Source organism: Colletotrichum costaricense (genome assembly GCF_030867565.1).
Source record: "Colletotrichum costaricense strain IMI 309622 chromosome Unknown Scaffold_27.1, whole genome shotgun sequence".
NCBI classification, from domain to species: Eukaryota; Fungi; Ascomycota; class Sordariomycetes; order Glomerellales; family Glomerellaceae; genus Colletotrichum; species Colletotrichum costaricense.
Genome location: NW_026848256.1, coordinates 255868 through 273481, shown reverse-complemented (window position 1 = coordinate 273481; position 17614 = coordinate 255868). Strand labels below are relative to the sequence as shown.

The 17614-nt window shown below is 53.2% G+C and overlaps 8 protein-coding genes across 8 annotated transcripts; 6 read left to right on the top strand and 2 right to left on the bottom strand.

Annotated features, from left to right (window-relative positions):
• Positions 1 to 1194: 1194 nt before the first annotated feature.
• Positions 1195 to 2657, top strand: CCOS01_16076 (aldo/keto reductase; the record flags this gene model as incomplete). The annotated part of the gene is made up of 6 exons (XM_060464214.1): positions 1195 to 1319; positions 1376 to 1542; positions 1593 to 1914; positions 1971 to 2089; positions 2143 to 2180; positions 2241 to 2657. 6 exons carry the CDS (start codon positions 1195 to 1197, stop codon positions 2655 to 2657), a joined length of 1188 nt encoding a protein of 395 aa, XP_060305269.1.
• A 1006-nt stretch (positions 2658 to 3663) lies between these two features.
• On the top strand, positions 3664 to 5072 carry CCOS01_16075 (uncharacterized protein; the record flags this gene model as incomplete). The annotated part of the gene is made up of 2 exons (XM_060464213.1): positions 3664 to 4024; positions 4072 to 5072. The coding sequence occupies 2 exons, from the start codon at positions 3664 to 3666 to the stop codon at positions 5070 to 5072; spliced, it is 1362 nt and encodes a 453-aa protein (XP_060305268.1).
• Positions 5073 to 5423: 351 nt separating this feature from the next.
• On the bottom strand, positions 5424 to 6667 carry CCOS01_16074 (WD domain-containing protein; the record flags this gene model as incomplete). Its single annotated transcript, XM_060464212.1, has 4 exons — positions 5424 to 6133; positions 6192 to 6274; positions 6334 to 6586; positions 6658 to 6667. 4 exons carry the CDS (start codon positions 6665 to 6667, stop codon positions 5424 to 5426), a joined length of 1056 nt encoding a protein of 351 aa, XP_060305267.1.
• A 575-nt stretch (positions 6668 to 7242) lies between these two features.
• On the top strand, positions 7243 to 8366 carry CCOS01_16073 (eukaryotic translation initiation factor 2 alpha subunit; the record flags this gene model as incomplete). Its single annotated transcript, XM_060464211.1, has 3 exons — positions 7243 to 7329; positions 7455 to 7825; positions 7889 to 8366. The coding sequence occupies 3 exons, from the start codon at positions 7243 to 7245 to the stop codon at positions 8364 to 8366; spliced, it is 936 nt and encodes a 311-aa protein (XP_060305266.1).
• Positions 8367 to 9802: 1436 nt separating this feature from the next.
• Positions 9803 to 10421, top strand: CCOS01_16072 (uncharacterized protein; the record flags this gene model as incomplete). Its single annotated transcript, XM_060464210.1, has 2 exons — positions 9803 to 10062; positions 10142 to 10421. 2 exons carry the CDS (start codon positions 9803 to 9805, stop codon positions 10419 to 10421), a joined length of 540 nt encoding a protein of 179 aa, XP_060305265.1.
• A 739-nt stretch (positions 10422 to 11160) lies between these two features.
• CCOS01_16071 (uncharacterized protein) lies at positions 11161 to 12481 on the top strand (the record flags this gene model as incomplete). Its single annotated transcript, XM_060464209.1, has 2 exons — positions 11161 to 11701; positions 11760 to 12481. 2 exons carry the CDS (start codon positions 11161 to 11163, stop codon positions 12479 to 12481), a joined length of 1263 nt encoding a protein of 420 aa, XP_060305264.1.
• Positions 12482 to 13264: 783 nt separating this feature from the next.
• Positions 13265 to 15043, top strand: CCOS01_16070 (SPRY domain-containing protein; the record flags this gene model as incomplete). Its single annotated transcript, XM_060464208.1, has 2 exons — positions 13265 to 13701; positions 13756 to 15043. The coding sequence occupies 2 exons, from the start codon at positions 13265 to 13267 to the stop codon at positions 15041 to 15043; spliced, it is 1725 nt and encodes a 574-aa protein (XP_060305263.1).
• A 446-nt stretch (positions 15044 to 15489) lies between these two features.
• On the bottom strand, positions 15490 to 16963 carry CCOS01_16069 (uncharacterized protein; the record flags this gene model as incomplete). Its single annotated transcript, XM_060464207.1, has 2 exons — positions 15490 to 15791; positions 15871 to 16963. 2 exons carry the CDS (start codon positions 16961 to 16963, stop codon positions 15490 to 15492), a joined length of 1395 nt encoding a protein of 464 aa, XP_060305262.1.
• Positions 16964 to 17614: the final 651 nt, after the last annotated feature.

Here is a 17614-nt window from a genome sequence, read left to right as displayed (position 1 = left end):
ATGGGTCGTTGAGACTGTCAGTCAAAAGTTGAAGGACCCTTGTCACATTTACGCCCACTGTCGTACCACCCTCGGCCTTTGCTAAGGTATCTTACCTTATGCAGACGCTTTTTGCCCGCTGACTGCTGTCCCGGCGGGCTGGATTGGGATGAAGAGGAAAAGGAGTTGATCCGTTCCGCCCTCGAGCTTAGCGTCTTAGTCATCATCTGAGCAGACATGCAGGAGAACCGAACCCGAACCCGAACGCCAGCTTCCGCTCGACAGAAAGCAGCTCTAATCGCCCATATCGTGAAATCCACCCACTCCTGTTTCTAGAAGCTCTCGAATTCGAATGATCTCAGAAGCTGTATTGTCATCTTGTCCGCCGCTGATCATTTGTTCTACTTCATGCAGCAAGCCTAGCGCAAATCATGACCCAACGAATAAAAACCAGGCTCACTAGACACGCTGCTTTGTGCGATGCTTTAAACTCGTAGGCAGTCTTGAGGTCAGGTAGAGTGAAGACAGAAAGGAAGGTTTCGATTTCCAATCATCATCTGCCGTCGGGGAAGAAAATGTATCGTCAGCTCTCAGTCATCTTGTAAGTCCACAGAGCAGACCTGCAAGTCACTAGAGACTTCATTTGGTCCGATTGTTTGACATCAGAACGCCCGGCACCTGCAGCTCGCAACCGGTAGTGCGAATCGTCGGGTTTAAGACCGGTGATTAGGCACAAAGCATCTCTAGTGTGAGCTAAGGTGGGATGCGGGACTCGCGCAGGGTCCTAATGCATGGCACTTCGGCTGGAGCATCACGGACTTGGAGACTGGCGCAGGAGCTAACTCTAAACATCCACATATCCAATTGGACTGACGGCGTCTGAAGAGACTGGAAGAGCTACCTTACAATGAGATCATCTGTGCCTTGATCTACCTACCTTACAGTCTGCCCTGCCAACTGAGGGGGGCCTGCCTGCCGTCCTGTCATGTTGCCTGTCGTACGTCCCGTTTCGTCCGGAGGGGAAAGAGCGGTCGGTATTAGTTGATCCCCCGCCTTCCTCCTCTGAGTCTCACTCTTGGAGAGATATAAATTCCACCTCAGTCAGCTCGCAAACTCGTATTCTGACCGACCTGACGACCTGACTTTATCCTAAATTCTCTTCATTCTGGGCTGCATTCGACTTACTTCCTCATACATCTCACAATACCTATCATCATGTCGGCCCTACCTATGGCAGCTCCGCCCAAGAGCCCCTTGGCTCGTTACCGCATTCTCTCTCCGACGGCTTCCGTTCGCGTGAGCCCTCTGTGTTTGGGCGCCATGAACTTTGGCGACGCCTGGTAAGATTACTTTGAAGAGACCTGTCTCAGACATCCTTTTCTAAGAAGTTTGACAGGAAGGGATACATGGGTACTTGCGATCAAAAGACTGTCGAAGAGATCCTCGACTTCTTTCACGAGCAGGGGGGCAACTTCATCGACACCGCCAACAACTACCAATTCGAAGAGTCCGAAGAGTGGATTGGCGAATGGATGAAGAAAAGAGGCGTTCGTGACCAAATGGGTAGGTTTGAGCATCTAACCCAGTGGGCGCTGTATCTGAAATGGAGACAGTCATTGCAACCAAGTATACCACAAACTTCCAAGCGGGCCCCAACGCGCCGGGCATCATGGCCAACTTCACCGGCAACGGATCCAAGAGCTTGCATACCTCTGTAGAGGCAAGCTTACGCAAGCTGAAGACCGACTACATTGACCTCGTGAGCAGCTTTGTCTCTTATATTTCAAGCGATGTCACTTACACAGAGCAGCTCTACGTCCACTGGTGGGACTATTCTACTTCTATTCCGGAGCTGATGCAGTCTCTCAACAACCTCGTCATCACCGGAAAGGTCCTCTTTCTCGGCATCAGTGATACCCCGGCTTGGATCGTCAGGTAAATTCTATCAGGAATCATCCCCATCAAAGGAGCTGGTCTAACTTCCTCATTAGCAAGGCCAATGAATACGCCAGAAATCATGGACTACGCCAATTCTCCGTATATCAAGGTCGATGGTCTGCTGCCTCACGAGACTTCGAGCGAGAGATCATTCCCATGACCAAGGCTGAAGGTTTGCAGCGTCTTTATAGCGAGATTGGAAAATAACTTCTGACACCATATTAGGAATGAGCTTGGCACCCTGGGGCGCGCTCGGCGGTGGCGTGAGTGCTCCTAACTCAATGTTAACTGATCAGAGAAGACAACGACTAACTTGGAAACAGGCTTTCAAGACGGAAGAGCAACGCAAGTCCCAGGAGGGCCGCAAAGTTCAGGCTAGCGAAGCGCAAATCAAGATCAGTCAGGTGCTGGAAAAGATCGCCAACAGCAAAGGGACAATCATCACGAGTGTTGCTTTGGCTTATGTCATGCAAAAGACGCCTTACGTCTTCCCCATCGTCGGCGGTCGCACTGTCGATCATCTGAAGCAAAACATCGAAGCATTAGCCCTGGATCTCTCCGATGAAGAAATTCAGGAGATCGAAGGAGCTGTGCCGTTCGATATGGGCTTCCCCCACAACTTCTTATGGGGAGAGAAGGTCCCGTCGAACCCTGGCGAAGTCTGGTTGTTGAACATGGGAGGAACTTTCGACTATGTACCAGAGCCCAAGGCTATCGCACCCAAAGAAGGCGGAAAGTAGTACTATCGAGTGCGGAATCAGTACAAAAGGTGGCGGCCGATGGATTACTGAGAGGCTGTTGAAAAGCGACATGGTTCACAACCGCTGCTTGGCTGCCGTTCAAGTACAATTTCATACACGTTTCTGGCCAGATTCTGATCCAGTTTGCGATGCTGAACCTGGTCAAAATCTGCAGACTCATTGCTCCTGGAACTGTCATCAGTCTGTTTGAGGCTCTGCAGTATATCATGCAGCTTACTTTGCCTAGACGCCAATCACCATGCATTCTTTCCGCATCGCTTATGCAGGCAGGATGAAAATCCTTGAATGGAATTACTGGCTTTCGGTGACTTATTTGAAAGAGATGTGATCAAGGCTGGCGCCTGGAAACTCGAAATGTTGTACCCATTCTTGTGATGTCTGCGTGTTTTGCAACATTCCCTCCAATCCGCCAGAGGCAGCGAGCGCATGACAATAGACCCCCAACTACACGAGGGAAATTCGCCGAAATCAAGTATACAATAGTACATCGAGAATGTGTGAAGAAAGTACAAGGTGCGTGATCATCCAGCTAGTACAATCAGACGAGCACTACATGGCTTTTTATGGACTTGCTTTCCAAACAATCCCTAGATGGGTTCGAGTCAGCACCCACCGTGAGGACTTTGCCACGCGAGAAAGCAATTACTCTAGTGCCTGTTGTCGTAGCACGGGCAAGGGAGGCATAAGGTAACGGGGAGTATCGCAGGAGGTACCTTCCTCACTTTACTTACAAAGCAGGAGCAGTAGCTCCATCACTCGCTCTTTCCTAAGACGAACAACTCATCAGCTGGCAACTACTTGTGAAGCACTCTTGGGCATTTCCTGCCATGATTTGACCCCTGTTCTTCAATTTTTAACAGATTTCCTTCCACTTGTCTTGATTCCCAAGCCGTACGTTGTTTGATTCTGATTCAATTATGTCGCCGTGAGTCTAGAAGTCTGCCTCTCAGAGCTAGCTAATTAAGGTGACAGGCTTCAGGGGATTATGTCGGCTTCTAAGGATATTTTCACATTCGTCAGAAGGCAAACATTCGAATCGGAGCCCCCTAGAACATTACATGCAGTCAACGACGCCAGACGAAGCCTGCCGGGCTTTCCACAAGACATCAATCCAGACATCCTTGCTGGGGTAACCGTGAAGGTCGAAGAGTCAGACCAGAACTTCGGCACGTGGCAGTTGGTCACTCACGACCAAAGCTCTCCGCTCCCAAGCATCGAGGAAAGCTTGTCAATTGGCGAGCCACCGCCTCAGAGTATGGGGAGCACCATGCCCGCCACGCCCCTCGACGTTGATTATAGTTTTTCGCCTTTCCCAAGATCGAGTAGTCAATTCGATCGAAACGAAGGTAAGTCTCATGCGATGAAAGGCGATTTCTTCTGACAGCTTGACTAGCATGGGATCCCGCAGGAGATGTGCCGGTTCCAAAACAATATCAGTTATCTGCGCCAAAGATATCAAGCCCCCTCAAGAGACAGCGCGGAAGGCCGTCCTTGAGATGCCATACAAAGATGACAATTGATAAGTACAAGATGTTAACAGCACCGGAGAGATCCCAGGTGCCGATGTATCAGAGTATCAGGGACGGCTTTGATACAAGAGAGATCAACGGCTTCACCAAGCTACAGAGCACGAGGCGGCGAAAGAGATCACCAGCCCCGCCTGGAATAGGCTCTCTTCCTGTATCTTGCGGCATCAAATCTGCATCATTTCGAAGCAATACAAAGAGTACGAGGATGCGCGAAAGATTTGTCATCGACTCTGATCTACAAGAAATTACCAGAGTCAGGGCTTCATCTAAAGCAGTCGATCTACTGGCGATGACAGAGTCCCCAGGAGAGGCAACTTTGAATTACTTCCACCATACCAAGAGGAACAATATCAACGAGGATTCCGGAAGCCCCAGAGTCTTACCATCCCTCCGCACCATCGAAGTATTGCCACGGCATAGAAGATCGAGACACCGTTCCGGTAAACTATTCATCATATCTGATGATGTTGAAGAGATCGAGCCCGCAAGACACGACGCCTTACAGTCGGACCGAGCGTGCGCAGTCTCCCGTGGTGATTCTCACGTAGGCGCATCAAGCCTCTCGCGGGAGGCTTCAGCCACAGCGCTGGTTGGCGACGTTTTTGACGACGAGCTGCGTACGAATCAGCTGGCAACAACAGACAGTACAACACCGGCCAACACCATGACTAAGATGAAGCCAGATGCCGAACATAAGACCTCCCTTGGTCTCATGAGCACCGGGGAAACATATGTAGATGGAGAAACCCCAAAGGCTTGGCCGGCTGGGTTACAGGGAGAATCGGTTTGGAGTGGCGCATTCACAGACCTTAGACCACGTCCCAATGGAACCTTTTCCAGCGAAAGGCAGAGTTATCGAAAATAAGAACAAGGCGCACCTAGTTGCTAAATAGCAACACAATGGAGATGTGGGTATGCGCGCGAATTTCAGGAATGCGGAGAATATGGAGGCATGCGTGATCATCGTAACTGTGTACAAAGCTTCCTCGCTGGGAGACTCTTGGGAGAATTAGCTTGATGGAGACTATCAAGATTTATCAACAGCCACGCTTCTCACCCAATACCATGGGTATCATCTGATATAATAGATACCAGGCTTTTCCGTTAACCTCCCAGTCCTTTAAAAAGAAATGCTTGCATATGTAAACCACCTCAAACGCCGTGCGCCCACAAGTCTTGTAAGATTCCATCACAGGTTTCTAAAGGCCGTAGTCGATCACTTCGCACCCTTGCCCTTGGCTTCCGTTTCGCCAAGCTCACGGATGAACACGCTTGCCTTGCCTTCAGCGCTATAGTCCTCCATGCCTGTTTCGAAACCTGGGCAGACACCAACGGCAAGGTACTTGCCATCCTTGGAGAAAGCTAGAGCCGCGACGCTATCGGGGAACTTTTGGTACTGCTTCATCCTGCGCTTGGCCTCGGCGTCCCACAAGGCGACCGTCCCATCACCACCACCCGAGGCAAAGGTGCCGTAAACAGGGTGGAACGTCATAGCATTGACCGGGTACACGATATCGCCCTCGCCATCAGGCGCAGCCGCGCGATGGCACTTGAAGGCGTACTTGCGAGCCTGGGACTCGGCCGAGTCCTCGAACCATTCGACGGCGACGCGACCCTCGATACTGCTGGTGGCGTAGCCGGCATCGTTGGGCATGCAGGAGATGGCGCGGGTGAGGAACTTGAGCGACGACTCGCGCTGCTGCCAGGGCTTGATATCGTGAGGGCCGGGCTCGGCGAAGAGGGCGGGGATGTTGGTCAGGTCGTAGATGTTGACGAGGCGTGCGGTCATGGCAACGACGACCTTTGAGGGGCTAGCTGCCAAGGCATGGGGCTTTCCGGGCAGCTGGACGGTGATGTTCGTATCAGAGGGCGACTTTGCGTTGTGAATCTGGAGGGTGAGGTCCCAAGAGGCGGAGATGAGGAGAGCTGTGAGGTTGGTCAGAACGGCGCGGCGAAAGGTCGGCATAGCTGTGACATCACTCACAGTGCTCTGGGCTGTAAACTACACATCGTGCAGGCGCACCGTGTTGCGCAATGACTTGCTTCTCTTCTGTCTCAAGGTCGATCCTGAATAGAAAGCGTCAGCTTCGTCCAATGGCCAGTGGGAGCTTCATGGTTCGCCATACTTGTAGACGCAGTGGTCTAAACACGCCGCGTAGGCCTCGTTATCTATCGCGCCAAAGGTTACGTCCAGGACAGGCGCCCGGAACTCAATGGCTTTGATGAGAATGCCTGGCGCATCTTCGCCTCCGCTATGTGTGTCGTAGAGGTAGATCTTCTTGTCCCAGCAGGACACCAGAAGTCTGGTAGGCGACTCGGGCGCATATGAAAGCGAGGAGATGGCGTCGCTAGGCGGTTGCGCCAGCTCGAATTGGGATGCTGCTGAAGTATTAGTAGTTGGTCAATATTGTTGGAGCGAGATTTGAGGTCGAAGTCCCCCGAAAACTCACCGGGTGCCATTTTTGGGATTATTGTTCTGATGTTGTTGAAGCTCTTACGGTGAAGTAGCTCAATGCGCCTCTAACAACAAGCAGCTCTGGGTGTACCTGGGCGTTAGCTTCTGGGGTCTGTTTACCTGAACAATTTGGTTGGAGGGGCGCTCACGTGGCGATAAGCGAAGCAGAGCTTATCGGTCGAATCAGCACCGATTCTGCCATGGACTACCGCCCCGAAAGCACCCCCCACCATTGTTCGGATTTCTGCGATTTGTGAACCGCAGTAGCAAAATTGTGACTCGATCGCCCAATCACCAACGTAACGCCGCTCACACCCAAAAGGCCGCTTCTTTCGCTTTTCGACGTCGCCCCCGAGCAACTGATCCCACCGCAAGCGATATCAAGACCGACGAGTAGGCCGACTCTCCACCGAGCACAGAGGAAACAAGCTATCCAAAGACCGGAAGGACGTGTAAAAAGCCCGCGCACCTTCTTTCGCACCCCGCCCCTCCACACCTGTTGGCCGACCACCTTCAACAACACCACCCAACCGCCACCACCACCCTTCGTACTCGACGACATCGAGCACCAGTAGCCAAGATGGCGGAACCGAACTACAGTCACTTTCGATACTTCGAAAACAAGTACCCCGAGATCGATGAGTTCGTCATGGTCAACGTCAAGCAGGTTTGTGCCCCGCCGGCCCAACGCACACGGCGAACCGAACCGCCCCAACCCACCCGGTCGCCGTGGATATGAAGGGTACATGAGAGCGAGAGAGAGGGAACATCCGGGTCTGACTGGTGATATAGATTGCCGAGATGGGTGCCTACGTCAAGCTTCTCGAGTACGACAACATTGACGGCATGATTCTGCTTTCCGAACTTTCGAGACGTCGCATCAGAAGTATCCAGAAGCTCATCCGTGTGGGCCGCAACGAGGTTGTCGTCGTCCTTCGTGTCGACAAGGAGAAGGGTTATATCGATCTTTCCAAGCGTCGTGTGTCGCCAGAGGATATCATCAAGTGCGAGGAGCGGTACAACAAGGGCAAGATGGTCCACTCCATCATGCGCCACGTTGCCGAGAAGACCCTTACCCCGATCGAGCAGCTCTACGAGACCATCGCATGGCCCCTCAACAAGAAGTACGGCCATGCGATTGACGCCTTCAAGCTGTCTATCACGTGAGTTGAGGACTATGTTTCGCTATAACAAGAGGGATTGTGAATACTGATGCGTAAGTAAAGGAACGCCGAGGTCTGGAACGACGCCACCTTCCCCAGCGAGGCCGTCTCCGAGGAGTTGAAGTCATATATCGCGAAGCGTCTCACCCCTCAACCTACAAAGGTCCGTGCCGACGTTGAGGTCACCTGCTTCGGATACGAGGGTATCGACGCTGTCAAGAACGCCCTGCGCACCGCCGAGGCGCGCAACGACGACCAGACCCAGGTCAAGGTCAGACTCGTGTCCCCCCCTCTGTACGTTCTGACCAGCACGTGTCTGGACAAGAACCTCGGTATCACCCGCCTCGAGGAGGCCATTGTCGAGATCCGCAACAGCATCGAGGCTGCGGGCGGTTCGTTGGTGGTGAAGATGGAGCCCAAGGCCGTTACGGAGAGCGACGACGCCGAGCTGCAGGCTCTCATGGAGAAGAGGGAGCGCGAGAACGCCGAGGTCAGTGGTGACGAGAGTGTCTCTGAGAGCGACGACAACCCGGAGGTTTAGATTTTTCCTTTAGAGTCAACGTCATCACAACAAAAAAGGGGCGGCTGGTAGAATGAGCGTACTGGCAGGCTGGGAATCCAGAGTGATTCTAATGAGACGACCAAAAAAGAGTCTAAACATTTCAAAATTATTTCATCCTGGCTGATTGTGAGTGAGCGACGGACTGATGATACTATGAGACGAATGATCCGTTTCAATAGATACGATGTATGGCCGACCTTACCACAAGCTAGGGCATTTAGCGAGAAGACGAATATGTCTATCATAATCAACCCAATTGATGACAGTAGCTTTCCCCGGACACTACCTGACGGCTCATCAAAGAACAAATGTCAGTGACATCCCCCTAAGTAAAGTCGTCCTCCAATAGCCGAATCCGCATAATCCACATACAGTACCGATGCTTGTGGACTTGCCATTTTATCGGCGCGGACGTCGTTGTTGTTGCGGTGACCGAGCGGTTTAATCTCCTGCGTGGAGCAGAATGCTCCTGACGGTTTCATTGGAGGTTCTCAATCGAGGCGAGATGCTGGGGGCAAAAACAACTAGTTCCTAGATACCTACCTGAGGACTGCTTTGCCAGCCCTTCATCCGATAACTTTCCTATCACCTGATTACACCAGAATATACACAGGAAGCCCATATAGGGTGGTCCCTCCAATTCCATTCCAGTCACCAACCAGAAGGCGCCCGTCTAGGTCGACGGATCAGGTAAAACTGGCTAGGTGGTGGAGAGGTTTATGGTCAACAATCAAAAAATTCAGTCGCGCCAACAGCCTACTCGACGACAGGCTACGAGTTCGAGTTCGATTCCCAGCATGAAAACCAAGAGAAGTAGCCCCCAAATCGGCACCGAGGGGGTGAACTCTTTCCTTTTTGGGTTCAAATTGTGATGTTCTTTGTTCGAAGTATATATTGCATGTACTAGAAATTTCGTGATCCTCGTCTCACCCTAGAGATTTAAGAATAAAGAATATTTTGATTCATTGAAGATATATATGACTAGAAGATTGGGCCTGAGCAACAGAACGTAAAGAGACGAATCGGCAGAGGCAATCGTGTCATATGATTACTACACTTCAACTTGATTGTGCGGTTCATTACTTATCTTTAAATGTTCTCTGCTGACCAAGATAAATATAAAATAATCATCATTTTCATACAATTGTCAAATAAAGAGATATCGAATCGTATGATGGAATCTCGAAAGTCCCGCATGTAGGGGGGAGTTGTTAGGCGTACCTTAGTTGATGTTCCCAAAGCTCCAGTACTTTCTGGTGATAGAATTGATAAGATAAGAGATAAGATAACACCCTGAGATGATGGCGAGCTCGAAACCTTCCTCGCGACAATTCTACCTGCAACAGGAGAGAAGGCGCTGTTCCCAAGGCACAGCGCGGCAAACCTCCGCGAAAACCTGACAATATCTTGCGCCCATGGCTTCCCGTTCGCTATGGGCGCGCGCACGAGGGAGCTTCCTCGGTGACACCACGCTTCGCCTGCTCGGGCTTGCGACCTGGATCCCGGTCGTGATTACATTCAACGACCATGTTGCGACCATCACGAGCATCAGCGGCGGCTCCATGTACCCCTACTATAACGAGGATCGCAATAAGACGACTGCAAATGATATGGTGCTCAATTGGAGGTGGAAACCCTCCTACGGGCTCCAGAGAGGCATGATTGTCACATTTAGGTGCGTTTTCACTTGCCCTTCGTATCATGAAGGTTGAGAAGCCGAGCGGCGAGCTGACCCTTTTGCTTGCTTTTCACAGGAGCCCTTTCCATCCCGAAACCGTAGCGATCAAGAGAGTCGTCGCGCTGGAAGGTGAATATGTCACAACGAGAGCACCGTATCCGGAGAGAGTGGTCAGGGTACCGCAGGGCCATATTTGGGTGGAGGGAGATGGGCCACAGGATCAGACGCTGGACAGTAATACGTACGGTCCGATATCTATGGCGCTGGTGACAGGAAAATGCATATGGAATATCTGGCCTTGGCGCAAGTTTGGCCGCGTGAAATGGGAAGAACACAAATTCAAGGATAGATACTGAAGCGCGAATGGCTTCGTGTATGAATAAGCATGTGAGCGGGACACTAAGAGAGTCCTGGATTTGGGTTACAGGGTCATCAAAAGTTTATGTATACCATGAGATAGTTGGTCAACGACTGGGTACTTTCAGCTTCAACTCCCCTCTGAGTATTCAAGATTGTTTCTAATGACGATTGATCTATCTGGTCCTTAAGTCCGGGCAATTTCAAATCCCGCTATCTTTGAAGCGGCGCGGGCTGTCCCGCGTTACAGCTCGGAGCTCTCGGGACCGGGCTTTCAGCTCAGGGCCTTAGGCCCGGCTGATTCAGTCGACACCTGCAGCTGATGAAAGAAAGAGACGGGAGCTCACCCGACGGTGACGCAGCGGGAGTACAGCATTGCATGTGGTCTGTGCACCGCCAACAAAAATTCCCAGAGTCGGGAACCCTGCATGAAATTTCGATATCATTATCTGCAGCTGCTGCTCCTCCTCGCCGCCGCCAAGTTTTTGACAGCGCCAATTAACCCACGCGACAAACAACGACGAGGAGGCCTCTCCTTCAATTTCCCTCGAAGCCCGTTTACTGCGTTATTTCTCCTGTCGTCCCGCAGCGGGAACTCAACAGTGCCCAACCGCGAATCTCTCTTCCCCCCTTCGACATCGAAACCGACCGACGTCAGCATTTCAGGACCGAGAGGGACCGAACCCTTGACGCAGACCAGAGAGTGCCTGGTCAAACAACGACAGGCATCACTCGCAAATGTCCGTCGCTGACCGCATTGTCAGCTCCCTAGCTCCGGCCGACAATAACGCGCAAACGATTCAGGGGGGCATCTCGGCTTCGACCCCGGCGGCGGCGGCCTCGTTCGAGGAGGATAGATATGCGGTACAGACGGGAGGACTTTTGCCGGATATCAGAACAGTCGGACAATCTTTTAGACAGGAGGATATGAGTTTACAAGACGACTCTTTCGAAGAGGAGGGCCGCCCGCCTTACCTCCACGCCATGATTGCTGGAGGTGTCGGAGGTTCGACGGGCGACATGCTCATGCACTCCCTGGACACGGTCAAGACGCGGCAACAGGGCGACCCGCACATACCGCCAAAATACACGTCTCTGGGCTCGTCATACTACAAGATACTACGGCAAGAGGGCGTCCGACGAGGTCTTTACGGCGGATGGATACCGGCTTTGGGTGGTTCCCTTCCGGGCACGATGATGTTTTTTGGGACGTACGAATGGAGTAAACGGTTTCTCATCGACCATGGTGTGCAACAGCACCTGGCCTACCTCACAGCTGGTTCGTCGATCTTCGCGCTGTGCTGTCGAGAGACACTAACTAACTGACTGTTTTCAAGGCTTTCTCGGAGATTTAGCCGGCTCCATCGTTTACGTTCCATCCGAGGTGTTAAAGACCCGCTTGCAGTTGCAAGGACGGTATAATAACCCCTATTTCAAATCGGGCTACAACTACAGAGGAACCGTTGATGCGGCGCGGACAATTGTCCGTCACGAAGGACCGGCTGCGCTCTTCCACGGTTACCAAGCAACACTGGCCCGTGACCTCCCATTTTCAGCACTTCAGTTTATGTTTTGGGAGCAATTTCATGCCTGGGCACGCACCTACAAGCAGAGCAGAGATGTTGGTGTGCCGCTAGAGCTCCTTACCGGCGGTCTCGCCGGCAGCCTGGCTGGCATTATGACATGTCCTCTGGACGTCGTCAAGACGCGTTTGCAGACGCAGGTGCACCCTGATCTGTTGCCCAAGGAGATGAAGCCGGTGGTCAAGGGCGCTGCGCACGCTTCAACGTCAAAATCTCAGACGCGCAACATTTCAACGTCTTCACCCTCGACGCATACCCCGCGACCAGGCGCGGTCAATCTGCAGACCTCGTCTGTCATCGAAGGTCTCAAAGTCATTTACCAGACAGAGGGGCTCAGCGGATGGTTCAGGGGCGTGGGTCCCCGTGGTGTCTGGACTTTTATTCAGAGCGGCACCATGCTGTTCTTGTACCAACGCATTCTCAAGTCATTAGAGACTTGGGATCCACCAGTGGAAGAGCAGGAGCGTGCCATCTAAGGAGGTTTTGGAGGTTGGGCTGGAAACGGGTGATACCAGGGTTGGATGGAGAAAAAACAAAACATTGTACAAACAACCCCCTCTGTACACTTTGTAAGGATAAACATGGGACTGGCGTTTGACGGCATAGTAGAAGGGGCATGGTGTCCGATAGAGAGCTGATAGAGCGAAAGACAAGTCCCACTTCAAGTGCTGATCTGATTTACAAAAAGCCAGAACCAACGTGTGCGATATGGTGGCCTAAAGTCGTTGTTCTCAAAGAGATTGAATCATCACAAGGCTCACTTGAGGGAAAAGTCATAATAAGGTTCATGGTTCTTGGAGTATATCTCAAAAAGCACCAAACAAAACCTCTTGTGAAAGACATGTGAGAGAGGCTGTAATAAGGTAAGCTTTCCAGGTTGGTTCTCTGGGATGACCAAGCTCCAGCTAGGTGTCATATGCAGCAACCTGCAGTACCTACCTGCCTGCCCCGCCAGGTTCTAGCCCAAGTGCCTATTGATGGCCGGGGGAGGAACTAGACCCCTGGCTACCCGCTAAGACCCCCCTGCGTGACGACAGACCGAGCTTCCATGGCTGACGCGGGGTGTGCTGAAGCTTCCCTGGTGCAACTCCCAAAATTTCGACCTGTGAAACACGCGCCTCGCGACAGGAACCAAGACCTCGAAACTCTTCCATTGTTCACCACTCCTCCACCCACTGCAGCACCCATCCAACCGCGCACCCACTTTCACGGCTTGAACACACAAGGAAACTTCACGTTCGAATTGAATAGACGTTCCAATGGCCTCTGATTCAGGCACGCCTCCTCCTCCACGGGAGCCGACCCCGGGCGGCTCCCTTCCATCTTCAACTGCGATCCCCTTGAAGAGACCTGCTCTCGAAGAAGACTTTACTCCTTCTGTACCTTCGCCACTCAATCCCGACGTCAGATCTACACCAAAACCTTCAGGCGCCGACGAGATGCCAGCAAAGCGCAACAAGAAGGAGTCGCTGAAGAAGCGCGAATCCAAGGGCGCCTTTGGCGGCGACAGCAACCGCGGCACGCCGGACCCCAAGCATCGCGAACCTAAGCAGTCCGACTACAGTCCGATGCGCTACAAGCTGGCGCCTCCCAAGCCTTCCGACTTTGAACCTGCTCGCGGCGCCAGCTTCACTCATCACCATAACGTCCCTGCTTTGGATGGAAGCGAGATCCAGTTCTACGAGACGTCGGAGCAGTGAGTTTGCCGACAGCTGAGTGCGCCTGACTGAAAATGCTAACGAGACCAAAGTGTTCACAATAAGAAAAGCTACCACTACACTCACTGTATAGCGGACCCCGGATTCCCCTCAGCACTATACTACCGAGGTACCGAAGCAGAGCCCACAGGGCCTCATCTCAGCTTCGAGGACAGCGCAACTCATCTGTTCTTTGACCAGACGGGCCTTCATATTACGACCAACAAGGGTTTCCGCATGACGCGCGCGAATGTCGCTATTCGGGAGGGACGGTTCTACTGGGAGACCAAGATTACAAGAGGAATTGTCGACAAGACAAGCGGAGATGAGAAGCCCGAGTCGCATGGCCACGTGCGCATGGGTTTCGCGAGAAGAGAGGCAACTTTGGATGCGCCAGTAGGATTCGACGCATACAGTTACGGCTTGCGCGACGTTGGAGGCGAGAAGGTTTACATGTCACGACCCAAGTCCTTCTTCCCCGAGGGAGAGGGCATCCGGGAGGGCGATGTCATCGGCCTGGAGATCCAGCTGCCTTCGGAACGCCTGCAGCGCAAGGTCCTGGCTGGTCAGTACAACCCGGCCGTTGATACCGGCTTGGACGATGACAGCACAAACTTTGATGCGCCCAACATTGTCCGTGATCGCATCCCCATTCGCTTCAAGTCGCACATCTACTTTGAGAAGATTGACTACCACACAACCAAGGAGCTCGAGGACCTCATGAACCCTTCGCCCGTCTCCTCCGGCCCGGCCAACTCAGTCGAACCGCCCAACCCTAACCACGTCGTCCCTGCCCTCCGTACGCTTCCTGGATCCTTCATCAAGGTGTACAAGAACGGCGTGCTCATGGGCACCCCTTTCACCGACCTTCTCGCCTTCCTGCCCCCGGCCTCCAAGCCGCAGGGACAGATCGGTGCTCGCGAGGGCCTCGACAATGGTATGCTCGGCTACTATCCCGCCGTGAGCGTCTTCAGGGGCGGTGCTGCCGAGGTCAACTTTGGCCCCGACTTTTGGTTCCCGCCTCCCGGGCTAGAGGAGAGTCCCGACGACAATGAGGTATCCATGATCGACGCCGGACAGGAAGAATCCAAGAAGGTAGCAGCGTCATCCTCGGTGCCCGCGTACCCTGGTCTGGATCAGGTGCGGCCGGTCTCGGAGCGGTACACGGAGCAGATTGTCGAAGATATCGTCTATGACATCATTGACGAGGTTGACTTTTGGGTCCAGGATGGCTGCAAAGTCATTGATCGTTTCGGTCAGGGGGGCGAGAAGGCTGGTCAGACGGGCAGTCTTGCTGCTGGTGGACGCGAGGAGATTAAGGAGTTGGTTCAGGACGATTAGAAGGGATGACCCTCACGATGGGGGAGGCAATGTTGTGAGACACAGTAGTCAATTCTTTTTCTGTTTTGCGCTCCGGAAGATACCCAGACAGACTTTGCGATTATGAAAGTCTTTGCATTCCAATTCATAGCTGTACATAAAAACTATCACTGGGTGAGAAACATTGAGTAGGGAAAATGTCCTCTCCACATAGAGGGCCCTTAATTTTCCAGAAGGTAAGGATGGTAAAAAAATATATATAACGAGAATGAATGTATTTCATCTCTCTCATCATGTCGTTCTCATCCTTGCCTGTCCATTTCATTCAAACATCGTTCTGAATCATTCGTCGTAGAGTTCAAGGAGACGCCAGCCGTAAGGGTCATTATAAAAGAAAAGAATTGTGGAAAAGGAAGAAAAGTCGGTCAACTTCCAAAGCACGCGCCAGCTCCCCCCCCCCCCCCTTTTTACTTCCTTGTCGACCTCCGTCTAGGGGAATCGGGGCCCGGCGACGCCCGTCGCTGAGGCGTCGTCCGTCCGGAGCTGTGTCGGCCGCTCCGCCGGCTGCGTTCGCTGCGCTGGCTGCGCGGACGATCTGATGACCGCACCACCGGCTCGGTGCGCGAGCGGGAGGGACCCGCCATGAGGGCCGGGTCATCGGGGAGTTCTTCGATGCGGCCGGAGCCGTCGATGATTTCGGGCGCGTTTTCGCGCTTGATGCGTTCTTCGCGGCCGCGCTTGTGGCAGTACCACAGGACGAAGAGGAGGACTTTTGAGGGGAATCATGTTAGCATTCTACTCCTGATTCTTGAAGACGAAGGACTGGTCAAGGGGTAGGAAAGACTTACGGAAGATGGAAACGCTCCAGATGACGTTTGCGCCGATAAAGGCCGGCCAGCGCAGCTTGAGAGCGTTGACGATGGCCTTGAGCATGCCCACGACGGCGCCCGGCTTGGTGACGAGGTCCGCGAGGCTCGTGGGCGTGAACATCTTCTTCGCGGCGCCCTTGATGCCTTCCTCGGCGGCGAATTCCGCGTGGTTGACGCCCTGTGCTTTCGCGGCGGCGGCGAGGACCTCGGGTCCCAGGCTGGCGGTGAACTTGTCCGGGAGCTGGGTGACGAGCTTCTTCATGCTGTTGGGGAGCTTGTCAAACGTCTTTGCGAGGGTGCCGTCGCGGTCCTCGACGAGGGCCTTGAGGTCGTCTGCGGCCGTGGGCACGCCGTTGACGAGGTCCTTTAGGACGAGGGTGAATTTGGAGACGAGCTCGGAGGATTCTGCGGATAAGGGCACGGCTTTGTTGTTGCGCGCTGACAGGTTGAGGTCGTCGAGCACGCGGGAGAGGTCGTCTTCTTCGCGGGCGGCTTCCTTTGGTGGGACGTTTGCCTTTGTTGGGGCGAGCTGCTTGTCCTTGTCGTCGAGGGTTCCTTTGGCCTTGTTGAAGAGGAAGGCGATCTTGCTGGGAATTTTGGAACTGCTGCCCGAGGCATTTGCGTCTTTTGGGTCTACCGCTACTGTCGCGGCCTTCTTGGGCGTCTGCTTCTCGGCGGCGGCGGCGGCGCGCCGGGACCCGTCAGAGTCCTCCCAGATGTACTCTGGCGTCTTGCTGCGCGGGGGCAGGGCCGGCCGGACGCTCTCGTCGTCCGAGTCGACGTCGTTGGCGTCGGCGAGGATGCGCCTGAAGAAGGCCTCATCTTTGCGGTTGAGGAGAGGCGCGGGGCCTCCGCCTCCTGTCGCTGCGCTTGCTGTTGTCGAGACGGACTGCGAGCTCGTTTGGCGTCTTGTGGCTGATGGTCGCGAGTCTGGGTGAAGCTTGCCTGGTGATGGTAACGGTGCTGGCGAACCGTTGTTGTGTTCCGCCTCACCTTCTGCTGCTGCCGCCTCTTTTGCCTCCTTCTCTGTCTTGTACTTTTTGAACTTCTTGTAGCTCAGGTATTCCAACATCTTGGGCGACGAAGTTTAGGTTTCTCTGGGGAGAAACCAACAGAGTCTAAGGGTGGCGTACTGGTTGACAAGTTCTGTGATCCAATATGCTGTCAACTAAGAATCACGGCAAAGAAAGTTGTAGTTTCCTCGAACAAGATGCAAGAGCGTCGTAGTGAGGCGGTCGGAACAGGTTTATTTTATTACAACGGCCAAGCGCTTGTTCTGAATCACATGCGGTCTGGGTCTGGGCCAGGGCCCTGCGCTCTATCATGCGGCGTCACGTCGTCCAAGTTCATGTGTTAGATTGGTTGAGCGGGCAAGCTGGGGGGTAGCTCACACAGCCACATGTGATGTCACCCTTGCAGCGGCCTCCGATGTGGCGGTGCAATGGACAAGAGTGGAGATCCGGATACAGCTGCCGGTTCGCTTAAGAGCGGTCCAGTTGTTTGAGGTTGCGCCGGAGGCATCCAATGGAAGAGCATGAATGATCACCCGTTCAGAATTCGCCTCTTTTGTTGGGGCTGGTATGGGCAAATGAAGAACCTCTAAGAGCATTGCGGCTCATCCAGTCCCCTTTGACAGTTGTCTGGGCGTCATGTAAGGTATTGTATGCTATTGGTAAATATTGAGTGGTTCGGCTGAGTTAGCCGCCATCGTGGGGTATCTTTT